Below are 21,243 nucleotides of genomic sequence, written 5' to 3'. Positions count from 1 at the left end.
GGTCCTTAACCCAGAGTAATGGGGCAATGGTACAGGACGACAGGGAGGCTCAGGGTCAGGGCAGGCAGAACGGGGAAACTAGAAAACAGGAGCAAGGAACAGGTGGGAGCAGGGAAACAAACCACTGGTAGGTTCTACGAACAAAACGAACTGGCAGCAGACAGACAGAGAACACAGGTATAAATACACTGGGGATAATGGGGAAGATGGTCGACACCTGGAGGGGGGGGGGTGTATGTAGACAATCACAAAGACAGGTGGTTTTTGTATGACAAAACCAGCCGATCAGTTGATTTCTCGTTGCTGCTGTGTCAAGTGATTATGATACTAGACAGATAGTCTAGGTTCTCTACTCCAATGAAATATCGACCTATCAGAAGCTTTGGAAACCGTGTGGCTGATGAATGGAAAAATACTTATTACAGTATAAGAATATAGAAGTAGTTGGCCTGTATTTCATTCAAACGTTTCAACTTAAAATAATATAATATACACAGCATACAGTGCCATATTCAGATCCTTTCCCTTTTTACATTTTTTTTTCACGTTACAGCCTTATTCTAAAATTGATTAAATTACTTTTTCCGTAATCTTTAAAACATATATATATATATATATATATATTTTAATTCACCTTTATTTAACCATGTAGGCCAGTTGAGAACAAGTTCTCATTTACAATTGCGACCTGGCCAAGATAAAGCAAAGCAGTTCGACAACATACAACAACACAGAGTTACACATGGAGTAAAACAAACATACAGTCAATAATACAGTAGAAAAATAAGTCTATATACAATGTGAGTAAATGAGGTGAGATAAGGGGGGTAAAGGCAAAAAAGGCCATGGTGGCAAAGTAAATACAATATAGCAAGTAAAACACTGGAATGGTAGATTTGTAGTGGAAGGAAGTGCAAAGTAGAAATAAATAATGGGGTGCAAAGGAGCAAAATAAATAAAATAATAGGGGAAGTGGTAGTTGTTTGGGCTAAATTATAGATGGGCTATGTACAGGTGCAGTGATCTGTGAGCTGCTCTGACAGCTGGTGCTTAAAGCTAGTGAGGGAGATAAGTGTTTCCAGTTTCAGAGATTTTTGTAGTTCGTTCCAGTCGTTGGCAGCAGAGAACTGGAAGGAAAGGTGACCAAAAGAGGAATTGGCTTTGGGGGTGACCAGAGAGATATACCTGCTGGAGCGCGTGCTATAGATGGGTGCTGCTATGGTGACCAGTGAGCTGAGATAAGGCGGGGCTTTACCTAGCATAGACTTATAGATGACCTGGAGCTAGTGGGTTTGGCGACGAATATGAAGTGAGGGCCAGCCAACGAGAGCATACAGGTCGCAGTGGTGGGTAGTATATGGGGCTTTGGTGACAAAACGGATGGCACTGTGATAGACTGCATCCAATTTGCTGAGTAGTGTTGGAGGCTATTTTGTAAATGACATCGCCAAAGTCAAGGATCGGTAGGATAGGCAGTTTTACGAGGGTATGTTTGGCAGCATGAGTGAAGGATGCTTTGTTTTGCGAAATAGGAAGCCGATTCTAGATTTAATTTTGGATTGGAGATGTTTAATGTGAGTCTGGAAGGAGAGTTTACAGTCTAACCAGACACCTAGGTATTTGTAGTTGTCCACATATTCTAAGTCAGAACCGTCCAGAGTAGTGATGCTGGGTGGGCGGGCAGGTGCAGGCAGCGATCGGTTGAAGAGCATGCATTTAGTTTTACTTGCATTTAAGAGCAGTTGTAGGCCACGGCAGGAGAGTTGTATGGCATTGAAGCTCGTCTGGAGGTTAGTTAACACAGTGTCCAAAGAAGGGCCAGAAGTATACAGACAATTACGGGTATTGTCTACACACAATACCCATAAAGACAAGCAAAAACAGGTTTTTAGAATTTGTTTTACATAAAGTCCCCGTCAAAAGTTTGGACACTCCTCATTCAATGGTTTTTCAAACCAAAAACTCAGTTAAAGAATTCCAGGTGAAGCTGGTTGAGAGAATGCCAAGAGTGTGCAAAGCTGTCATCAAGGCAAAGGGTGGCTAGTTTGAAGAATCTCAAATATAAAATATTTGTTTAACACTTTTTTGGTTACCACATGATTCCATGTGTGTTATTTCATAGTTTTGATGTCTTCACTATTATTCTACAATGTAGAAAATAGTAAAACAATTAAGCAAAACCTTTGAATGAGTAGGTGTGTCCAAACTTTTGGCTTGTACTGTAATTATTCAAACCCTTTTGCTTTGAGACTCCAAATTGAGCTCAGGTGCATCGTGTTTCCATTGATCACCCTTAAGATGTTTCTACAACTTGATTGGAATCCAACTGTGGTAAATTCAATTGATTGGACATGATTTGGAAAGGCACACACCTGTCTATATAAGGTCCCACAGTTGACAGTGCATGAATTGTCCATGTAGCTCCGAGACAGGTTAAAAAAATTCTGCAACATTGAAGGTCCCCAAGAACACAGTGGCCTCCATCATTCTTAAATGGAAGAAGTTTGGAACCACCAACACTCTTCCTAGAGCTGGCCGCCCGGTCAAACTGAGCAATCGGGGAAGAAGGGCCTTGGTCAGGGAGGTGACCAAGAACCCGATGGTCACTCTGACAGAGCTCCAGAGTTCCTCTGTGGAGATGGGAGAAACTTCCAGAAGGACAACCATCCCTGCACTACTCCACCAATCAGGCCTTTATGGTAGAGGGGCCAGATGGAAGCCACTCCTCGGTAAAAGGCACATGACAGCCCGCTTGGAGTTTGACAAAAGGCACCTAAAGGACTCTCAGACCATGAGAAACAAGATTCTCTGGTCTGATGAAACCAAGATTGAACACTTTGAACACTTTGGTCTGGAGGAAACCTGGCACCATCCCTACGGTGAAGCATGGTGGTGGCAGCATCATGCTGTGGGGATGTTTTTCAGCGGCAGGGACTGGGAGACTAGTCAGGTTTGAGTGAAAGATTAACAGAGCAAAATACAGAGAGGTCCTTGATGAAAACCTGCTCCAGAGCACTTAGGACCTCAGACTGGGGAAAAGGTTCACCTTCCAACAGAACAACGAACCTAAGCACACAGCCAAGACAATGCAAGAGTGGCTTCAGGACAAGTCTCTGAAAGTTCTTGAGTGGCCCAGCCAGAGCCCGGACTTTAACCCCGATCGAACATCACTGGAGAGACCTGAAAATAGGATTGCAGCGGCGCTCCCTATCCAACATATCTGCAAAGAAGAATGGGAGAAACTCCCCAAATACAGGTGTGCCAAGCTTGTAGCGTCATACCCAAGAAGACTCAAGGCTGTAATCGCTGCCAAAAGGTGCTTCAACAAAGTACTGAGTAAAGAATCTCAATACTTATGTAAATGTGATATTTCCATTTTTGTATTTTTCAAACTTTTGCAAAAAATTTTAAAAACCTGTTTTTAGAAATGTCATTATGGGGTAATGTGTGTAGATTGATGAGGGAAGTGTGTAGATTGATGAGGGAAAAAAAAACAATTTTATCCATTTTAGAATAAGGAAAATGTGGAAAAAGTCAAGGGGTCTGAATACTTTCCGTATGCCATTTAAAATAACTTTGTTAACATAGCTACATTTGAATTTGATAAAAAAAAAATCCAGTTACTATTGACTTGATTTGTTGGACTCCTGAGTGGTGCAGCAGTCTAAGACACTGCATCTCAGTGCTTGAGGCATCACTACAGACCCCTTGGTTCAATTCCAGGCTGTATCACAACTGGCCGTGATTGGGAGTCCCATAGGGCGGCGCACAATTGGCCCAGCGTCATCCGGATTTGGCAGGTGTGGTTTGTCATAGTAAATAAGATATTTTTCTTAACTGACTTGCCTAGTTAAATAAAGGTTAAAAAAAAAATATTTAAAATATATGGAGTGTCCGGGGATATTTTACCTCTGTTCTTGATAAGAAATGACCATGTCAGACCATTTTCTTTTAAAGACAGTTATATTTAATGGATTAAATAAATTGGAAACAAATACAGTAATATGAGTTGGCTACACCATTAGTTTTCCTTCATACAACGTGTTCACAACGTGTTTACGACGTGTTCACAACGTGTTCACGACGTGTTCACGACGTGTTCACGACGTGTTCACGACGTGTTCACGACGTGTTTACGACGTGTTTACAACGTCTTTACAACGTGTTCACAACGTGTTCACAACGTGTTCTCGACGTGTTTTCGACGTGTTTTCGACGTGTTTTCGACGTGTTTTCGACGTGTTCACGACGTGTTCACGACGTGTTTTCACGACGTGTTTTCACGACGTGTTCACGACGTGTTCACGACGTGTTCACGACGTGTTCACAACGTGTCGGAGTAAATTGCCGCAGTAGATTTTGTTACGGCTGTTGCAGGGAGTGTTATTTTAGTGCTCATCATGAATTTATTGTACTGAGAACACATGAACAGACAAACAGAAACCGACAGCCAAACAGTTCTGTCAGGTAAGAAATACTAAACAGAAATAAAACCACCCACAAAACCCAACGGAAAACAGGCTACCTAAGTATGGCTCCCAATCAGAGACAACGGTGTACAGCTGTCCCTGATTGAGAGCCATACCAGGCCAAAACAAAGAAATACAAAAACATAGAAAAAAGGACATAGAATGCCCACTCTAGTCACACCCTGGCCTAACCAAAATAGAGAATAAAACCCTCTCTATGGCCAGGGCGTGAGAGATTTGCCGTGATAAATGAGGAAATAGATTATTTCAGTTGAATGATTGTCAAATAGCTAAACTGCACTAACTCTGTTCAACTAGCAAGATGAAACTATTCCTATGATAATACCTACCAGCTGCTGATCGTATCATAACAGCCTTTGGTAACAAGAAGGACTAAGATAAAAACCGACATCATCTTGTAGGGAGAGATAATGAGGTGACCAATAATGGTTGTAACGGAGATCAGCCACATATTGATGATTTAACGAGAGATCAGCTGGCGATAATCTGGTTTCCATCGATGGATTCAATTGGCCCGTTTTGTCTGGCCAATTAAAGGTAGACTCAGCGATATGACATAGATACAGAAAGTAAACAGCATGGATACATTTCTGCAACAACTAAGAGCGGTGAAAGCGCGATGCTCAACTTGTCCTCTGTTTTCATGCCCTGGCTACCAGGCTGTTAACAGCGTGAAGCGAACCCGTGCACATGCGCAGGTACTGTGCGTGACTGTGTGAGAGTGAAGTCTTGCATCTCGCTCATCTCAATATCTGTGGTGCCGCTCGTAGCGACGCCGTTTCACCGAGTCTACCTTTAAGGACCATGCAACCTCTGCTATGGCAGTTTACTGTATTTACAGGATTAATTAAACCTCAGGATTCATTATATTTCAAATGAGCATCAGTGTGTGATGACGTGATGACCTCTGACCTTTACTTCCTGTTTCTCTCCTATCCTGATTGGCTGACAGCTCCCAGCTCCGCCCCCAAGGACCTGACGGTCATCAGTCGTGAGGGGAGACCCAGAGCTATTCTGATTAGCTGGCAACCCCCCATGGAGACCAACGGGCGGATCATGGGTAAGAACAGAAGTACTGTTACTGTCTCCACCCTGGACCCTTTATCTAGTCTAAAGTACTGTCTCCACCCTGGACCCTTTATCTAGTCTAAAGTACTGTCTCCACCCTGGACCCTTTATCTAGTCTAAAGTACTGTCTCCACCCTGGACCCTTTATCTAGTCTAAAGTACTGTCTCCACCCTGGACCCTTTATCTAGTCTAAAGTACTGTCTCCACCCTGGACTCTTTATCTAGTCTAAAGTACTGTCTCCAACCTGGACCCTTTATCTAGTCTAAAGTACTGTCTACACCCTGGACCCCTAGTCTAAAGTACTGTCTCCACCCTGGACCCTTTATCTAGTCTAAAGTACTGTCTCCACCCTGGACCCTTTATCTAGTCTAAAGTACTGTCTCCACCCTGGACCCTTTATCTAGTCTAAAGTACTGTCTCCACCCTGGACCCTTTATCTAGTCTAAAGTACTGTCTCCACCCTGGACCCTTTATCTAGTCTAAAGTACTGTCTCCACCCTGGACCCTTTATCTAGTCTAATGTACTGTCTCCACCCTGGACCCTTTATCTAGTCTAAAGTACTGTCTCCACCCTGGACCCTTTATCTAGTCTAAAGTACTGTCTCCACCCTGGACCCTTTATCTAGTCTAAAGTACTGTCTCCACCCTGGACCCTTTATCTAGTCTAAAGTACTGTCTCCACCCTGGACCCTTTATCTAGTCTAAAGTACTGTCTCCACCCTGGACCCTTTATCTAGTCTAAAGTACTGTCTCCACCCTGGACCCTTTATCTAGTCTAAAGTACTGTCTCCACCCTGGACCCTTTATCTAGTCTAAAGTACTGTCTCCACCCTGGACCCTTTATCTAGTCTAAAGTACTGTCTCCACCCTGGACCCTTTATCTAGTCTAAAGTACTGTCTCCACCCTGGACCCTTTATCTAGTCTAAAGTACTGTCTCCACCCTGGACCCTTTATCTAGTCTAAAGTACTGTCTCCACCCTGGACCCTTTATCTAGTCTAAAGTACTGTCTCCACCCTGGACCCTTTATCTAGTCTAAAGTACTGTCTCCACCCTGGACCCTTTATCTAGTCTAAAGTACTGTCTCCACCCTGGACCCTTTATCTAGTCTAAAGTACTGTCTCCACCCTGGACCCTTTATCTAGTCTAAAGTACTGTCTCCACCCTGGACCCTTTATCTAGTCTAAAGTACTGTCTCCACCCTGGACCCTTTATCTAGTCTAAAGTACTGTCTCCACCCTGGACCCTTTATCTAGTCTAAAGTACTGTCTCCACCCTGGACCCTTTATCTAGTCTAAAGTACTGTCTCCACCCTGGACCCTTTATCTAGTCTAAAGTACTGTCTCCACCCTGGACCCTTTATCTAGTCTAAAGTACTGTCTCCACCCTGGACCCTTTATCTAGTCTAAAGTACTGTCTCCACCCTGGACCCTTTATCTAGTCTAAAGTACTGTCTCCACCCTGGACCCTTTATCTAGTCTAAAGTACTGTTACTGTCTCCACCCTGGACCCTTTATCTAGTCTAAAGTACTGTTACTGTCTCCACCCTGGACCCTTTATCTAGTCTAAAGTACTATTACTGTCTCCACCCTGGACCCTTTATCTAGTCTAAATTACTGTTACTGTCTCCACCCTGGACCCTTTATCTAGTCTAAATTACTGTCTCCACCCTGGACCCTTTATCTAGTCTAAAGTACTGTCTCCACCCTGGACCCTTTATCTAGTCTAAAGTACTGTCTCCACCCTGGACCCTTTATCTAGTCTAAAGTACTGTCTCCACCCTGGACCCTTTATCTAGTCTAAAGTACTGTCTCCACCCTGGACCCTTTATCTAGTCTAAAGTACTGTCTCCACCCTGGACCCTTTATCTAGTCTAAAGTACTGTCTCCACCCTGGACCCTTTATCTAGTCTAAAGTACTGTCTCCACCCTGGACCCTTTATCTAGTCTAAAGTACTGTCTCCACCCTGGACTCTTTATCTAGTCTAATGTACTGTCTCCACCCTGGACCCTTTATCTAGTCTAAAGTACTGTTACTGTCTCCACCCTGGACCCTTTATCTAGTCTAAAGTACTGTTACTGTCTCCACCCTGGACCCTTTATCTAGTCTAAAGTACTATTACTGTCTCCACCCTGGACCCTTTATCTAGTCTAAATTACTGTTACTGTCTCCACCCTGGACCCTTTATCTAGTCTAAATTACTGTCTCCACCCTGGACCCTTTATCTAGTCTAAAGTACTGTCTCCACCCTGGACCCTTTATCTAGTCTAAAGTACTGTCTCCACCCTGGACCCTTTATCTAGTCTAAAGTACTGTCTCCACCCTGGACCCTTTATCTAGTCTAAAGTACTGTCTCCACCCTGGACCCTTTATCTAGTCTAAAGTACTGTCTCCACCCTGGACCCTTTATCTAGTCTAAAGTACTGTCTCCACCCTGGACCCTTTATCTAGTCTAAAGTACTGTCTCCACCCTGGACTCTTTATCTAGTCTAATGTACTGTCTCCACCCTGGACCCTTTATCTAGTCTAAAGTACTGTCTCCACCCTGGACCCTTTATCTAGTCTAAAGTACTGTCTCCACCCTGGACCCTTTATCTAGTCTAAAGTACTGTCTCCACCCTGGACCCTTTATCTAGTCTAAAGTACTGTCTCCACCCTGGACCCTTTATCTAGTCTAAAGTACTGTCTCCACCCTGGACCCTTTATCTAGTCTAAAGTACTGTCTCCACCCTGGACCCTTTATCTAGTCTAAAGTACTGTCTCCACCCTGGACCCTTTATCTAGTCTAAAGTACTGTCTCCACCCTGGACCCTTTATCTAGTCTAAAGTACTGTCTCCACCCTGGACCCTTTATCTAGTCTAAAGTACTGTCTCCACCCTGGACCCTTTATCTAGTCTAAAGTACTGTCTCCACCCTGGACCCTTTATCTAGTCTAAAGTACTGTCTCCACCCTGGACCCTTTATCTAGTCTAAAGTACTGTTACTGTCTCCACCCTGGACCCTTTATCTAGTCTAAAGTACTGTTACTGTCTCCACCCTGGACCCTTTATCTAGTCTAAAGTACTGCTACTGTCTCCACCCTGGACCCTTTATCTAGTCTAAAGTACTGTCTCCAGCCTGGACCCTTTATCTAGTCTAAAGTACTGTCTCCACCCTGGACCCTTTATCTAGTCTAAAGTACTGTCTCCACCCTGGACCCTTTATCTAGTCTAAAGTACTGTCTCCACCCTGGACCCTTTATCTAGTCTAAAGTACTGTTACTGTCTCCACCCTGGACCCTTTATCTAGTCTAAAGTACTATTACTGTCTCCACCCTGGACCCTTTATCTAGTCTAAATTACTGTTACTGTCTCCACCCTGGACCCTTTATCTAGTCTAAAGTACTGTCTCCACCCTGGACCCTTTATCTAGTCTAAAGTACTGTCTCCACCCTGGACCCTTTATCTAGTCTAAAGTACTGTCTCCACCCTGGACCCTTTATCTAGTCTAAAGTACTGTCTCCACCCTGGACCCTTTATCTAGTCTAAAGTACTGTCTCCACCCTGGACCCTTTATCTAGTCTAAAGTACTGTCTCCACCCTGGACCCTTTATCTAGTCTAAAGTACTGTTACTGTCTCCACCCTGGACCCTTTATCTAGTCTAAAGTACTATTACTGTCTCCACCCTGGACCCTTTATCTAGTCTAAATTACTGTTACTGTCTCCACCCTGGACCCTTTATCTAGTCTAAAGTACTGTCTCCACCCTGGACCCTTTATCTAGTCTAAAGTACTGTCTCCACCCTGGACCCTTTATCTAGTCTAAAGTACTGTCTCCACCCTGGACCCTTTATCTAGTCTAAAGTACTGTCTCCACCCTGGACCCTTTATCTAGTCTAAAGTACTGTTACTGTCTCCACCCTGGACCCTTTATCTAGTCTAAAGTACTGTTACTGTCTCCACCCCGGACCCTTTATCTAGTCTAAAGTACTGTTACTGTCTCCACCCTGGACTCTTTATCTAGTCTAAAGTACTGTTACTGTCTCCACCCTGGACTCTTTATCTAGTCTAAAGTACTGTTACTGTCTCCACCCTGGACCCTTTATCTAGTCTAAAGTACTGTCTCCACCCTGGACCCTTTATCTAGTCTAAAGTACTGTTACTGTCTCCACCCTGGACCCTTTATCTAGTCTAAAGTACTGTCTCCACCCTGGACCCTTTATCCAGTCTAAAGTACTGTCTCCACCCTGGACCCTTTATCTAGTCTAAAGTACTGTTACTGTCTCCACCCCGGACCCTTTATCTAGTCTAAAGTACTGTTACTGTCTCCACCCTGGACCCTTTATCTAGTCTAAAGTACTGTTACTGTCTCCACCCTGGACTCTTTATCTAGTCTAAAGTACTGTCTCCACCCTGGACCCTTTATCTAGTCTAAAGTACTGTTACTGTCTCCACCCTGGACCCTTTATCTAGTCTAAAGTACTGCTACTGTCTCCACCCTGGACCCTTTATCTAGTCTAAAGTACTGTCTCCAGCCTGGACCCTTTATCTAGTCTAAAGTACTGTCTCCACCCTGGACCCTTTATCTAGTCTAAAGTACTGTCTCCACCCTGGACCCTTTATCTAGTCTAAAGTACTGTCTCCACCCTGGACCCTTTATCTAGTCTAAAGTACTGTCTCCACCCTGGACCCTTTATCTAGTCTAAAGTACTGTTACTGTCTCCACCCTGGACCCTTTATCTAGTCTAAAGTACTATTACTGTCTCCACCCTGGACCCTTTATCTAGTCTAAATTACTGTTACTGTCTCCACCCTGGACCCTTTATCTAGTCTAAAGTACTGTCTCCACCCTGGACCCTTTATCTAGTCTAAAGTACTGTCTCCACCCTGGACCCTTTATCTAGTCTAAAGTACTGTCTCCACCCTGGACCCTTTATCTAGTCTAAAGTACTGTCTCCACCCTGGACCCTTTATCTAGTCTAAAGTACTGTCTCCACCCTGGACCCTTTATCTAGTCTAAAGTACTGTCTCCACCCTGGACCCTTTATCTAGTCTAAAGTACTGTCTCCACCCTGGACCCTTTATCTAGTCTAATGTACTGTCTCCACCCTGGACCCTTTATCTAGTCTAAAGTACTGTCTCCACCCTGGACCCTTTATCTAGTCTAAAGTACTGTCTCCACCCTGGACCCTTTATCTAGTCTAAAGTACTGTCTCCACCCTGGACCCTTTATCTAGTCTAAAGTACTGTCTCCACCCTGGACCCTTTATCTAGTCTAAAGTACTGTCTCCACCCTGGACCCTTTATCTAGTCTAAAGTACTGTCTCCACCCTGGACCCTTTATCTAGTCTAAAGTACTGTCTCCACCCTGGACCCTTTATCTAGTCTAAAGTACTGTCTCCACCCTGGACCCTTTATCTAGTCTAAAGTACTGTCTCCACCCTGGACCCTTTATCTAGTCTAAAGTACTGTCTCCACCCTGGACCCTTTATCTAGTCTAAAGTACTGTCTCCACCCTGGACCCTTTATCTAGTCTAAAGTACTGTCTCCACCCTGGACCCTTTATCTAGTCTAAAGTACTGTTACTGTCTCCACCCTGGACCCTTTATCTAGTCTAAAGTACTGTTACTGTCTCCACCCCGGACCCTTTATCTAGTCTAAAGTACTGTTACTGTCTCCACCCTGGACTCTTTATCTAGTCTAAAGTACTGTTACTGTCTCCACCCTGGACTCTTTATCTAGTCTAAAGTACTGTTACTGTCTCCACCCTGGACCCTTTATCTAGTCTAAAGTACTGTCTCCACCCTGGACCCTTTATCTAGTCTAAAGTACTGTTACTGTCTCCACCCTGGACCCTTTATCTAGTCTAAAGTACTGTCTCCACCCTGGACCCTTTATCTAGTCTAAAGTACTGTCTCCACCCTGGACCCTTTATCTAGTCTAAAGTACTGTCTCCACCCTGGACCCTTTATCTAGTCTAAAGTACTGTCTCCACCCTGGACCCTTTATCTAGTCTAAAGTACTGTTACTGTCTCCACCCTGGACCCTTTATCTAGTCTAAAGTACTGTTACTGTCTCCACCCCGGACCCTTTATCTAGTCTAAAGTACTGTTACTGTCTCCACCCTGGACCCTTTATCTAGTCTAAAGTACTGTTACTGTCTCCACCCTGGACTCTTTATCTAGTCTAAAGTACTGTCTCCACCCTGGACCCTTTATCTAGTCTAAAGTACTGTTACTGTCTCCACCCTGGACCCTTTATCTAGTCTAAAGTACTGCTACTGTCTCCACCCTGGACCCTTTATCTAGTCTAAAGTACTGTCTCCAGCCTGGACCCTTTATCTAGTCTAAAGTACTGTCTCCACCCTGGACCCTTTATCTAGTCTAAAGTACTGTCTCCACCCTGGACCCTTTATCTAGTCTAAAGTACTGTCTCCACCCTGGACCCTTTATCTAGTCTAAAGTACTGTTACTGTCTCCACCCTTGACTCTTTATCTAGTCTAAAGTTCTGTTACTGTCTCCACCCTGGACCCTTTATCTAGTCTAAAGTACTGTTACTGTCTCCACCCTGGACCCTTTATCTAGTCTAAAGTACTGTCTCCACCCTGGACCCTTTATCTAGTCTAAAGTACTGTTACTGTCTCCACCCTGGACCCTTTATCTAGTCTAAAGTACTGTCTCCACCCTGGACCCTTTATCTAGTCTAAAGTACTGTCTCCACCCTGGACCCTTTATCTAGTCTAAAGTACTGTCTCCACCCTGGACCCTTTATCTAGTCTAAAGTACTGTCTCCACCCTGGACCCTTTATCTAGTCTAAAGTTCTGTTACTGTCTCCACCATGGACCCTTTCTCTAGTCTAAAGTACTGTTACTGTCTCCACCATGGACCCTTTATCTAGTCTAAAGTACTGTTACTGTCTCCACCATGGACCCTTTATCTAGTCTAAAGTACTGTCTCCACCCTGGACCCTTTATCTAGTCTAAAGTACTGTTACTGTCTCCACCCTGGACCCAAGCACTACCCTCCCCTTCTTCCATAGAAGACCCATAGTCCTCCCTCCCTCCCTTCCTCTCCTTCTCCACCCCTCCACTCCTCCCCTCCTCTTCTCCTCCCCTTCCCCCTCCCTTCCTCTCCTCCCCCTCCCTTCCTCTCCTCCCCTCCTCTTCTTCCTCCACCCTCCCCCCTTTTCCTCCCCAATTCCCCTCTCCCATCCTCTCCTTCTCCCACCCCTCCTCTCCTCTCCTCTCCTCTCCTCTCCTCTCCTCTCCTCTTATACATCTCCTCCTCCCCTCCTCTCCTCTCCTTTCCTCTTCTCTCCTCTTCTCTCTTCCCCTCCTCTCCTCTCCTCTCCTCTCCTTTCCTCTTCTCTTCTCCTCCTCTCCTCCATTCCCCTCCTCTCCTTCTCCTTCTTTCTCCTTATCCTCCTCCCTTCCTCCCCTCCTCCCCTCCTCCTCTCCTCTCCTCTTCTCTATTCTCCTCCTCCCCTCCTCTCCTCTCCTCTCCTCTCCTCTCCTCCTGTCCTCAATGTTGTAAATCAGTCTCCAGTAATGATTCTGATGACTGCTGAAGTCAGACTATGGCCAATAGAGTGCTCCCTGCGGACAGAGCTGTGTGTGTGGTGGATGGATACTGTTTCCTTGTTCCCTGCTCCCCACACTAACTATGTGGGAACACATTCAGTCAATCTGTCCTTTGGGACACAGTCAGTCAAATACCAGGCTTCTACTGCAATCTTTAAATACTAGACAGAGTGGTGCAGCACACTGTTTTAAGGCTGAATGACCTGGAAGGTATTAGGTTATCTCTGCTCATCGTACTGAATGACCTGGAGGGTATTAGGTTATCTCTGCTCATCGTACTGAATGACCTGGTGGGTATTAGGTTATCTCTGCTCATCGTACTGAATGACTGAGTAATGGAGTCTATTGTGTGTTACCTTTCACCTCTACCAGGCTATATTCTGTACTTCACCCTGGATAAGAACATGCCTATAGATGACTGAGTAATGGTTAGGGTTAATCAGTATTCCTCTCTGTGTTGTTTCTCTACCAGGCTATATTCTGTACTATACTCTGGATAAGAACATGCCTATAGATGACTGAGTAATGGTTAGGATTAATCAGTATTCCTCTCTGTGTTGTTTCTCTACCAGGCTATATCCTGTACTACACCCTGGATAAGAACATGCCTATAGATGACTGGGTAATGGAGAGTATCAGTGGAGATCGTCTGACCCACCAGGTGATGGACCTGAACCTGGACACTGTCTACTACTTCAGGATCCAAGCTAAGAATGCCAAGGGAGTGGGTCCCCTGTCAGACCCCATCCACTTCAGGACTAACAAAGGTACAGGATGAGCAGTATTTCTCACTGTTACTTTCAGCCTATCGTTACCTTTCTCACTGTTACTTTCAGCCTATCGTTACCTTTCTCACTGTTACTTTCAGCCTATCGTCACCTTTCTCACTGTTACTTTCAGCCTATCGTCACCTTTCTCACTGTTACTTTCAGCCTATCGTTACCTTTCTCACTGTTACTTTCAGCCTATCGTCACCTTTCTCACTGTTACTTTCAGCCTATCGTCACCTTTGTCACTGTTACTTTCAGCCTATCGTCACCTTTGTCACTGTTACTTTCAGCCTATCGTTACCTTTCTCACTGTTACTTTCAGCCTATCGTCACCTTTCTCACTGTTACTTTCAGCCTATCGTCACCTTTCTCACTGTTACTTTCAGCCTATCGTCACCTTTCTCACTGTTACTTTCAGCCTATCGTCACCTTTGTCACTGTTACTTTCAGCCTATCGTTACCTTTCTCACTGTTACTTTCAGCCTATCAGTTAACTAACTTTTCCCCTGTCATCCTTACATTCAGTCCTGTTAAAATTAACTAACTTCTCCCCTGTCATCCTCACATCCAGTCCTGATTCTCCGTTGGAGGAGTCTCTCTCTGTTTATTTCCTCTTGATTCTGGCCATCCTCCAACCAGGATGTATTTATGGTCCCATCCACACCTGTTATTCCCAGCTAGCCTCTGACATGATTTCCTTCCACCCATCATGTTTGGCATGTAAATAAACAATAAATAATATTGGCCGCCCTTGGTACATTGGTGATACTCAGAAGGCTTGCGGTGTAGTTTACAGTGCCTTCAGAACCTATTCATAGTGTTCGTAATTGACCTATTTCACATTTTGTTGTGCTACAACCTGATTTTAAAATGGATTTAATAAAACATTTTCTCACCCATCTACACAATACCCAACAATGACAAAGTGAAAACATGATTTTAGAAATGTTTGAAAATGTTTTGAAAATGAAATACAGAAAATAACTCATTTATATAAGTTTTCACAGCCTTGATTCAATACTTTGTAGAAGTGTCTTTGTCAGCGATTACAGCTGTGAGTCTTTCAGGCTAAGTATCTAAGAGCTTTTCACTCCTGGATTGTGCAACATTTGCCCATTATAATCTCTGTCAAATTGATTCTTGATCATTGCTAGAGAATCATATTCAGGTCTTGCCATAGATTTTCAAGTGGATTTCAGTCAAAACTGTAACTCAGCCACTCAGGGACAATCACTGTCTTCTTGTATTTTGTATTTTGTACAGACTTCCTTCTTTTCACTGTTGTTGATCCATCCTCAGTTTTCTCCTATCACAGCCATTAAACTCTGTAACTGTTTTAAAGTCACCATTGGCCTCATGTTGAAATCCCTGAGTGGTTTCCTTCCTCTCCGGCAACTGAGTTAGGAAGGACGCCTGTATCCTTGTAGTGACTGGGTGTATTTATACACCATCCAAAGTGTAATTGATAACTTCACCATACTCAAAGGCATATTCAATGTCTGCTTTTTATATTTTTACCCATCTACCAATAGGTGCCCTTCTTTGTGAGGCGTTGGAAAACCTCCTTGTTCTTTGTGGTTGAATCTGTGTTTGAAATACACTGTTTGACTGATGGACCTTAAATATAATTGTATGTGTGGGGTAAAGAGATGAGGTAGTCATAAAAAAATCATATTAAACACTATTATTGCATGCAACTTATTGTGTGACTTGTTAAGCAATGTTTTACTCCTGAACTTATTTAGGCTTGACATAACAAATGGGGTTAAATAATTATTGATTCAAGACATTTCAGCTTTTAATTACACTTTGATGTTATGGGGTATTCTGTGTAGGCTAATGACAATAATATCAACATTTTAATCAATTTTAAATTCAGGCTGTAACACAACAAAATGGAGTGTGAATCATTTCGGAAGTTAGATCCAGTCGCGTTAGCACGCTGTTTGTCTTCATCACTGTAGGTCAATGGAAATGTGCTAACGCTACTTCATCACTGTAGGTCAAGGGAAACGAGCTAACGCTGTGCTAATGCTACTTCATCGCTGTAGGTCAAGGGAAACGAGCTAACGCTGTGCTAATGCTACTTCATCACTGTAGGATAAGGGAAATGGGCTAATGCTGTGCTAATGCTACTTCATCACTGTAGGTCAAGGGAAACGAGCTAACGTTAAGTAGCGTCTCCCCCGCTAATCCAGTCATGCAGGAGAACATTAATTAATGTGCTGTTTAGCATCTGTTGCACACAGTGAACAGTGAACGCGTAGGTCCCAAGTGGATCCTCTGGGGCTAGTTTAACAGCATATATCCTGGTCCAGTGTTCATAAAGCATATCAGAGTGCTGACCTAGGATCAGTTTTGCCTTTTATACATAGATTATTATGAATAGACAAGGGGATGTGATCCTGGATCAGCGCTCCTATTTTTTTTTATAACGTTTTAAGAATACAGTCTAGTTAAATACTGCTAATCAAGCTCAGATATCTGATCTATTATCATACTGTCTGTCTGCTTACATGGCAATGAACATTTTACAGTAAATGATAGAGAACCTCTGTTACAAGTTTTCAATATGAATCATTGCTATTATGTCTTACTGTAGTTGAGCTGTCAGAAAATGTATTTTAATTGCTAGTCTGCATTTATACATGTCATTCTCCGCCGGGTTCACTTCTGTGGGTGTTCAGTGCTTTGAGCCTTTTGGATCCTATTGAGGGAACACGGAAATGGAAAAAGAGATTTTAGAGTGTCGATCAAATTTGAATAAAATAAGAGACAAAAAAAGAATACTTATTTACACATTATTCATATATATATATATATATATATATATATATATATATATATATATATATATATATAGTTATATACAGTACAGTTACATTACATTTTTAGAAAGAGGAGAGGCGCTGTGAAACAAGATGTTATTTATCTGTTTTTTGAAAGTTAAACCTGCTTTTTTGCCTGAGTAACCTCTGGTGGCAGAGCATTCCACGATGACACGGCTCTATACGTAACTAAGCGACGCATTAAATCTGTTTTTTTTGGGGGGGTTTGGCTACCGTGAAGAAACCAATCTGGTTGTGTTTGTGCTGTATGTTTGTTGGATGCAAATAGACACACAAAATGTTTCGTAGAAAGACTGGAAGACAAAGTAATACATTTCTCCTCAACCTTCGACCGTAAAAGACATTGATGCATGTTGTAGATGTTTTATTCTGGGCGGCAGGTTGTTGGATCGAATCCCCCGAGCTGACAAGGTGAAAATCTGTCGTTCTGCCCCTGAACAAGGCAGTTAACCCACTGTTCCCCAGTAGGCCGCCATTGTAAATAATAATTTGCTCTTAACTGACTTGCCTAGTTAAATAAAGGTAAAAACATTTTTTAAAGGGCAAGGCATGTTGCTCTGTTTTGAGCCAGGTGCAGCTTTGCTAGGTCTTTCTTTGCTGCACTTGACCATATTACCAGTCAGTAATCAAGATGGGGACAAGACCAGAGCCTGAACAACTAGTACAGTGGATCTTTGTGTCAAAATCGCATATATTTTTTAATTTTTAAATTTTTTAACAACAGACAGACCTCTCTCCATCTTCACAACATCTTTGTCAATATGACTTGACTGTGATAACTGACGTCCAATGTTGCTCCTAGGCGTTCAGCTTCTTCGACTTGTTCAATGGTTAGACCCTTTATGCACAACTCCAGTTGAGGTTAAAGTCTAAGAGAATGTTTTGAACCTAATAAAAATGCCTTCGGTTTTTAGATGTATTTAAGACCAGTTTACCGTTAATTACTCATTCTGACAATGACTGTAACTAAGAGTTTCAGTGAGCTCACTGGCTGTAGGTGTTGATGTGTAGAGTGTGCAATCATCAGCATACAAAGTGATTTTAGCGATCTCATAAGACAAGTGGCATATCAAAATAAAGAAGAGTAACGGCCCAAGGGAGCTGCCTTGAGGGACACCCCACTGTACATATCTGATGTTAGAGAAGCTTCCTTTAAAGAATAACCCGTGTTCTACTGGATAATTAACTCTCCAACCATGTGATGGCAGGTGATGTAAAGCCATATCAAATTCATTTTTTTTCAATAACAATTTATGGACAGCGGAGTCAATCACCACCTTCCGGAGACACCTGAAACCCCACCTCTTCAAGGAATACCTGGGATAGGATAAAGTAATCCTTCTAACCCCCCCCCCCTTAAAAGATTTAGATGCACTATTGTAAAGTGGTTGTTCCACTGGATATTATAAGGTGAATGCACCAATTTGTAAGTCGCTCTGGATAAGAGCGTCTGCTAAATGACTTAAATGTAAATGATCAATAATATCAAAGGCTGAAATGTAACAATACAGCTCCAACTATCGTCCTATTGTTCATTCATTTTAACCAATCATCAGTCATCAGAGTCAGAGCAGTACAAGTTGAGTGCCCTTCCCTATATGCATGTTGAAAGCCAGTAGTTGAATTTGTCTCTTTAAAAAAAAAACTGCGTTGTATTTGTTTCAAACACAATTATCTCCGTCAGTTTACTAAGAACAGGCAGTGAACTAATTGGATGGCTGTTAGAGCCAGCAAAGGGTGCTTTACTATACTTAGGAAAGTGGAATTACTTTAGCTTCCTTCCACGCCTGTGTACAAACGTTCCTTTTTGGTTTTAGGTTAAAGACATGGCAAATCGGGGTGGCGGATAGTCTGCTACCATTCTCAATAGTTTTCCATCAATACCAGGTGGCGTATCATTATTGATGGATAGCAAATGTTTTTCCACCTCTTCCCCACAAACTTGACCACATTCTATTTATTAGATCTTCAATACAGAAATATGAGCAGTGAGCATCACACATCCCATCTCTCGGTCTGTCATTTTCTCTCTCTCTCTCTCTCTCTCTCTCTCTCTCTCTCTCTCTCTCTCTCTCTCTCTCCACCCCATGGCAATCTTCATCACTAAATTCTTATCTCTCTTTCTTTCTCTCTCTCTCTCTCTCTCTCTCTCTCTCTCTCTCTCTCTCTCTCTCTCTCTCCACCCCATGGCAATCTTCATCACTAAATTCTTATCTCTCTTTCTTTCTCTCTCTCTCTCTCTCTCTCTCTCTCTCTCTCTCCCTCTTTCTTTACCCCTCTTTCTCTCTTTTCTCTCTCCCTCTCTCTTTCAGTGGAACATCCAGACAAGATGGCCAACGATCAAGGTAAGAAGCCACACACAAACACAGACCCACACAAACACAGACCCACACAGACTGTCACAAAAATGATTGTGCCATTTGTAACCATTAACCATCTCCATAATTGCACTGCATTCCTATGGGGACAGATAGACTGGAAGTGTTATAATTGCAACTGCATTCTTATGGGGACAGATAGACTAGAAGTGTTTATCCGTACTCCCTCTGACATCATTTCTAGCAGGTGAAGGGTACTAAGGCCTAGTTATCTTCAGGGAGCAGGGAACGAAGGCCAATTAGCTGGCTGTTTTAATAAAGAATTACCACCATGAAAAAAGGAAATTCAAATCTCTTTTTTTTTTCTCTCTCTCTCTCTCTCTCTCTCTCTCTCTCTCTCACCCCTCTCAAATTAAACCATGAAAAAGACGTGCCTTCTCTCACCGATGATAATTCCCCGTTAGAAAATCTCAATTGGAAATGGGTTTCTAATTGAACCCTTGGAGTGGTAAATTGTCTTAGCAGAGAAAGGTGGGTGGGTGGGGGGGGGGGGGGGGGGGGGGGGGGGTGGGGGGGGGGTTGAGAGGTGTGGAGGCACATTTGCTATTTTTAAAGATAATAGCAGGTGTTGAATGTCAAAGGCCTGCAGTCATTTCATTCCAGTGCATTCCAAATGGTACCCTAAAAAAAAAAAATGTTTTGGGGGTCCACTACTTTCCGATCAGAACCCTATGGTCAAAAGTAGTTCACTATATAGGGAATAGGGTGCTATTTTGGAACATTGATTTGATCATTGGAAAAGTGTTGGGTGTGTGTACTAGGCTATTTGATTTAATTTATATATGTTACAGCACTATGGTTTCACTAATACATATGGTAAAATGGAACCAAATGATCTGTCTCTGTCTTCAGTCCTTTTTGAATAGGATAGATGGACTATATGGGCTACAGTATAGGTTGAATGTGACAGTGTGTCTATAACCAGCCTGAGTAGGTCTATAACCAGCCTGAGTAGGTCTATAACCAACCTGAGTAGGTCTATAACCAGCCTGAGTAGGTCTATAACCAGCCTGAGTAGGTCTATAACCAGCCTGAGTAGGTCTATAACCAGCCTGAGGAGGTCTATAACCAGCCTGAGGAGGTCTATAACCAGCCTGAGGAGGTCTATAACCAGCCTGAGTAGGTCTATAACCAGCCTGAGGAGGTCTATAACCAGCCTGAGGAGGTCTATAACCAGCCTGAGGAGGTCTATAACCAGCCTGAGGAGGTCTATAACCAGCCTGAGGAGGTCTATAACCAGCCTGAGCAGGTCTATAACCAGCCTGAGGAGGTCTATAACCAGCCTGAGTAGGTCTATAACCAGCCTGAGGAGGTCTATAACCAGCCTGAGGAGGTCTATAACCAGCCTGAGTAGGTCTATAACCAGCCTGAGGAGGTCTATAACCAGCCTGAGGAGGTCTATAACCAGCCTGAGGAGGTCTATAACCAGCCTGAGGAGGTCTATAACCAGCCTGAGCAGGTCTATAACCAGCCTGAGCAGGTCTATAACCAGCCTGAGTAGGTCTATAACCAGCCTGAGTAGGTCTATAACCAGCCTGAGGAGGTCTATAACCAGCCTGAGGAGGTCTATAACCAGCCTGAGTAGGTCTATAACCAGCCTGAGGAGGTCTATAACCAGCCTGAGGAGGTCTATAACCAGCCTGAGCAGGTCTATAACCAGCCTGAGCAGGTCTATAACCAGCCTGAGTAGGTCTATAACCAGCCTGAGGAGGTCTATAACCAGCCTGAGGAGGTCTATAACCAGCCTGAGGAGGTCTATAACCAGCCTGAGGAGGTCTATAACCAGCCTGAGGAGGTCTATAACCAGCCTGAGGAGGTCTATAACCAGCCTGAGGAGGTCTATAACCAGCCTGAGGAGGTGTATAACCAGCCTGAGGAGGTCTATAACCAGCCTGAGGAGGTCTATAACCAGCCTGAGGAGGTCTATAACCATCCTGAGGAGGTCTATAACCAGCCTGAGGAGGTCTATAACCAGCCTGAGGAGGTCTATAACCAGCCTGAGTAGGTCTATAACCAGCCGCGAGGTCCCGCCGAGCGGTCTATAACCAGCCGCGAGGTCTATAACCAGCCTGAGGAGGTCTATAACCAGCCTGAGTAGGTCTATAACCAGCCTGAGGAGGTCTATAA

At 43.5% G+C, this 21,243-nt stretch overlaps 1 protein-coding gene across 2 annotated transcripts in view; it reads left to right on the top strand.

Moving 5' to 3' along the window:
- Window positions 1–21,243, top strand: part of LOC106591943 (netrin receptor DCC) — a 586,418-nt gene that overhangs the window by 484,628 nt on the left and 80,547 nt on the right. For both annotated transcript variants that reach the window (XM_082956999.1, XM_082956994.1), the window contains exons 19-21: window positions 5,443–5,550; window positions 13,692–13,886; window positions 19,051–19,083. In XM_082956999.1, the coding sequence (XP_082813125.1) occupies window positions 5,443–5,550; window positions 13,692–13,886; window positions 19,051–19,083 (336 nt within the window). The remainder of the gene's footprint in view (window positions 1–5,442; window positions 5,551–13,691; window positions 13,887–19,050; window positions 19,084–21,243) is intronic.

The sequence above is a fragment of the Salmo salar genome, chromosome 01 (genome assembly GCF_965601325.2).
Source record: "Salmo salar chromosome 01, fSalSal1, whole genome shotgun sequence".
Taxonomy (NCBI): Eukaryota; Metazoa; Chordata; class Actinopteri; order Salmoniformes; family Salmonidae; genus Salmo; species Salmo salar.
This window is presented reverse-complemented; position numbering and strand designations above follow the sequence as displayed.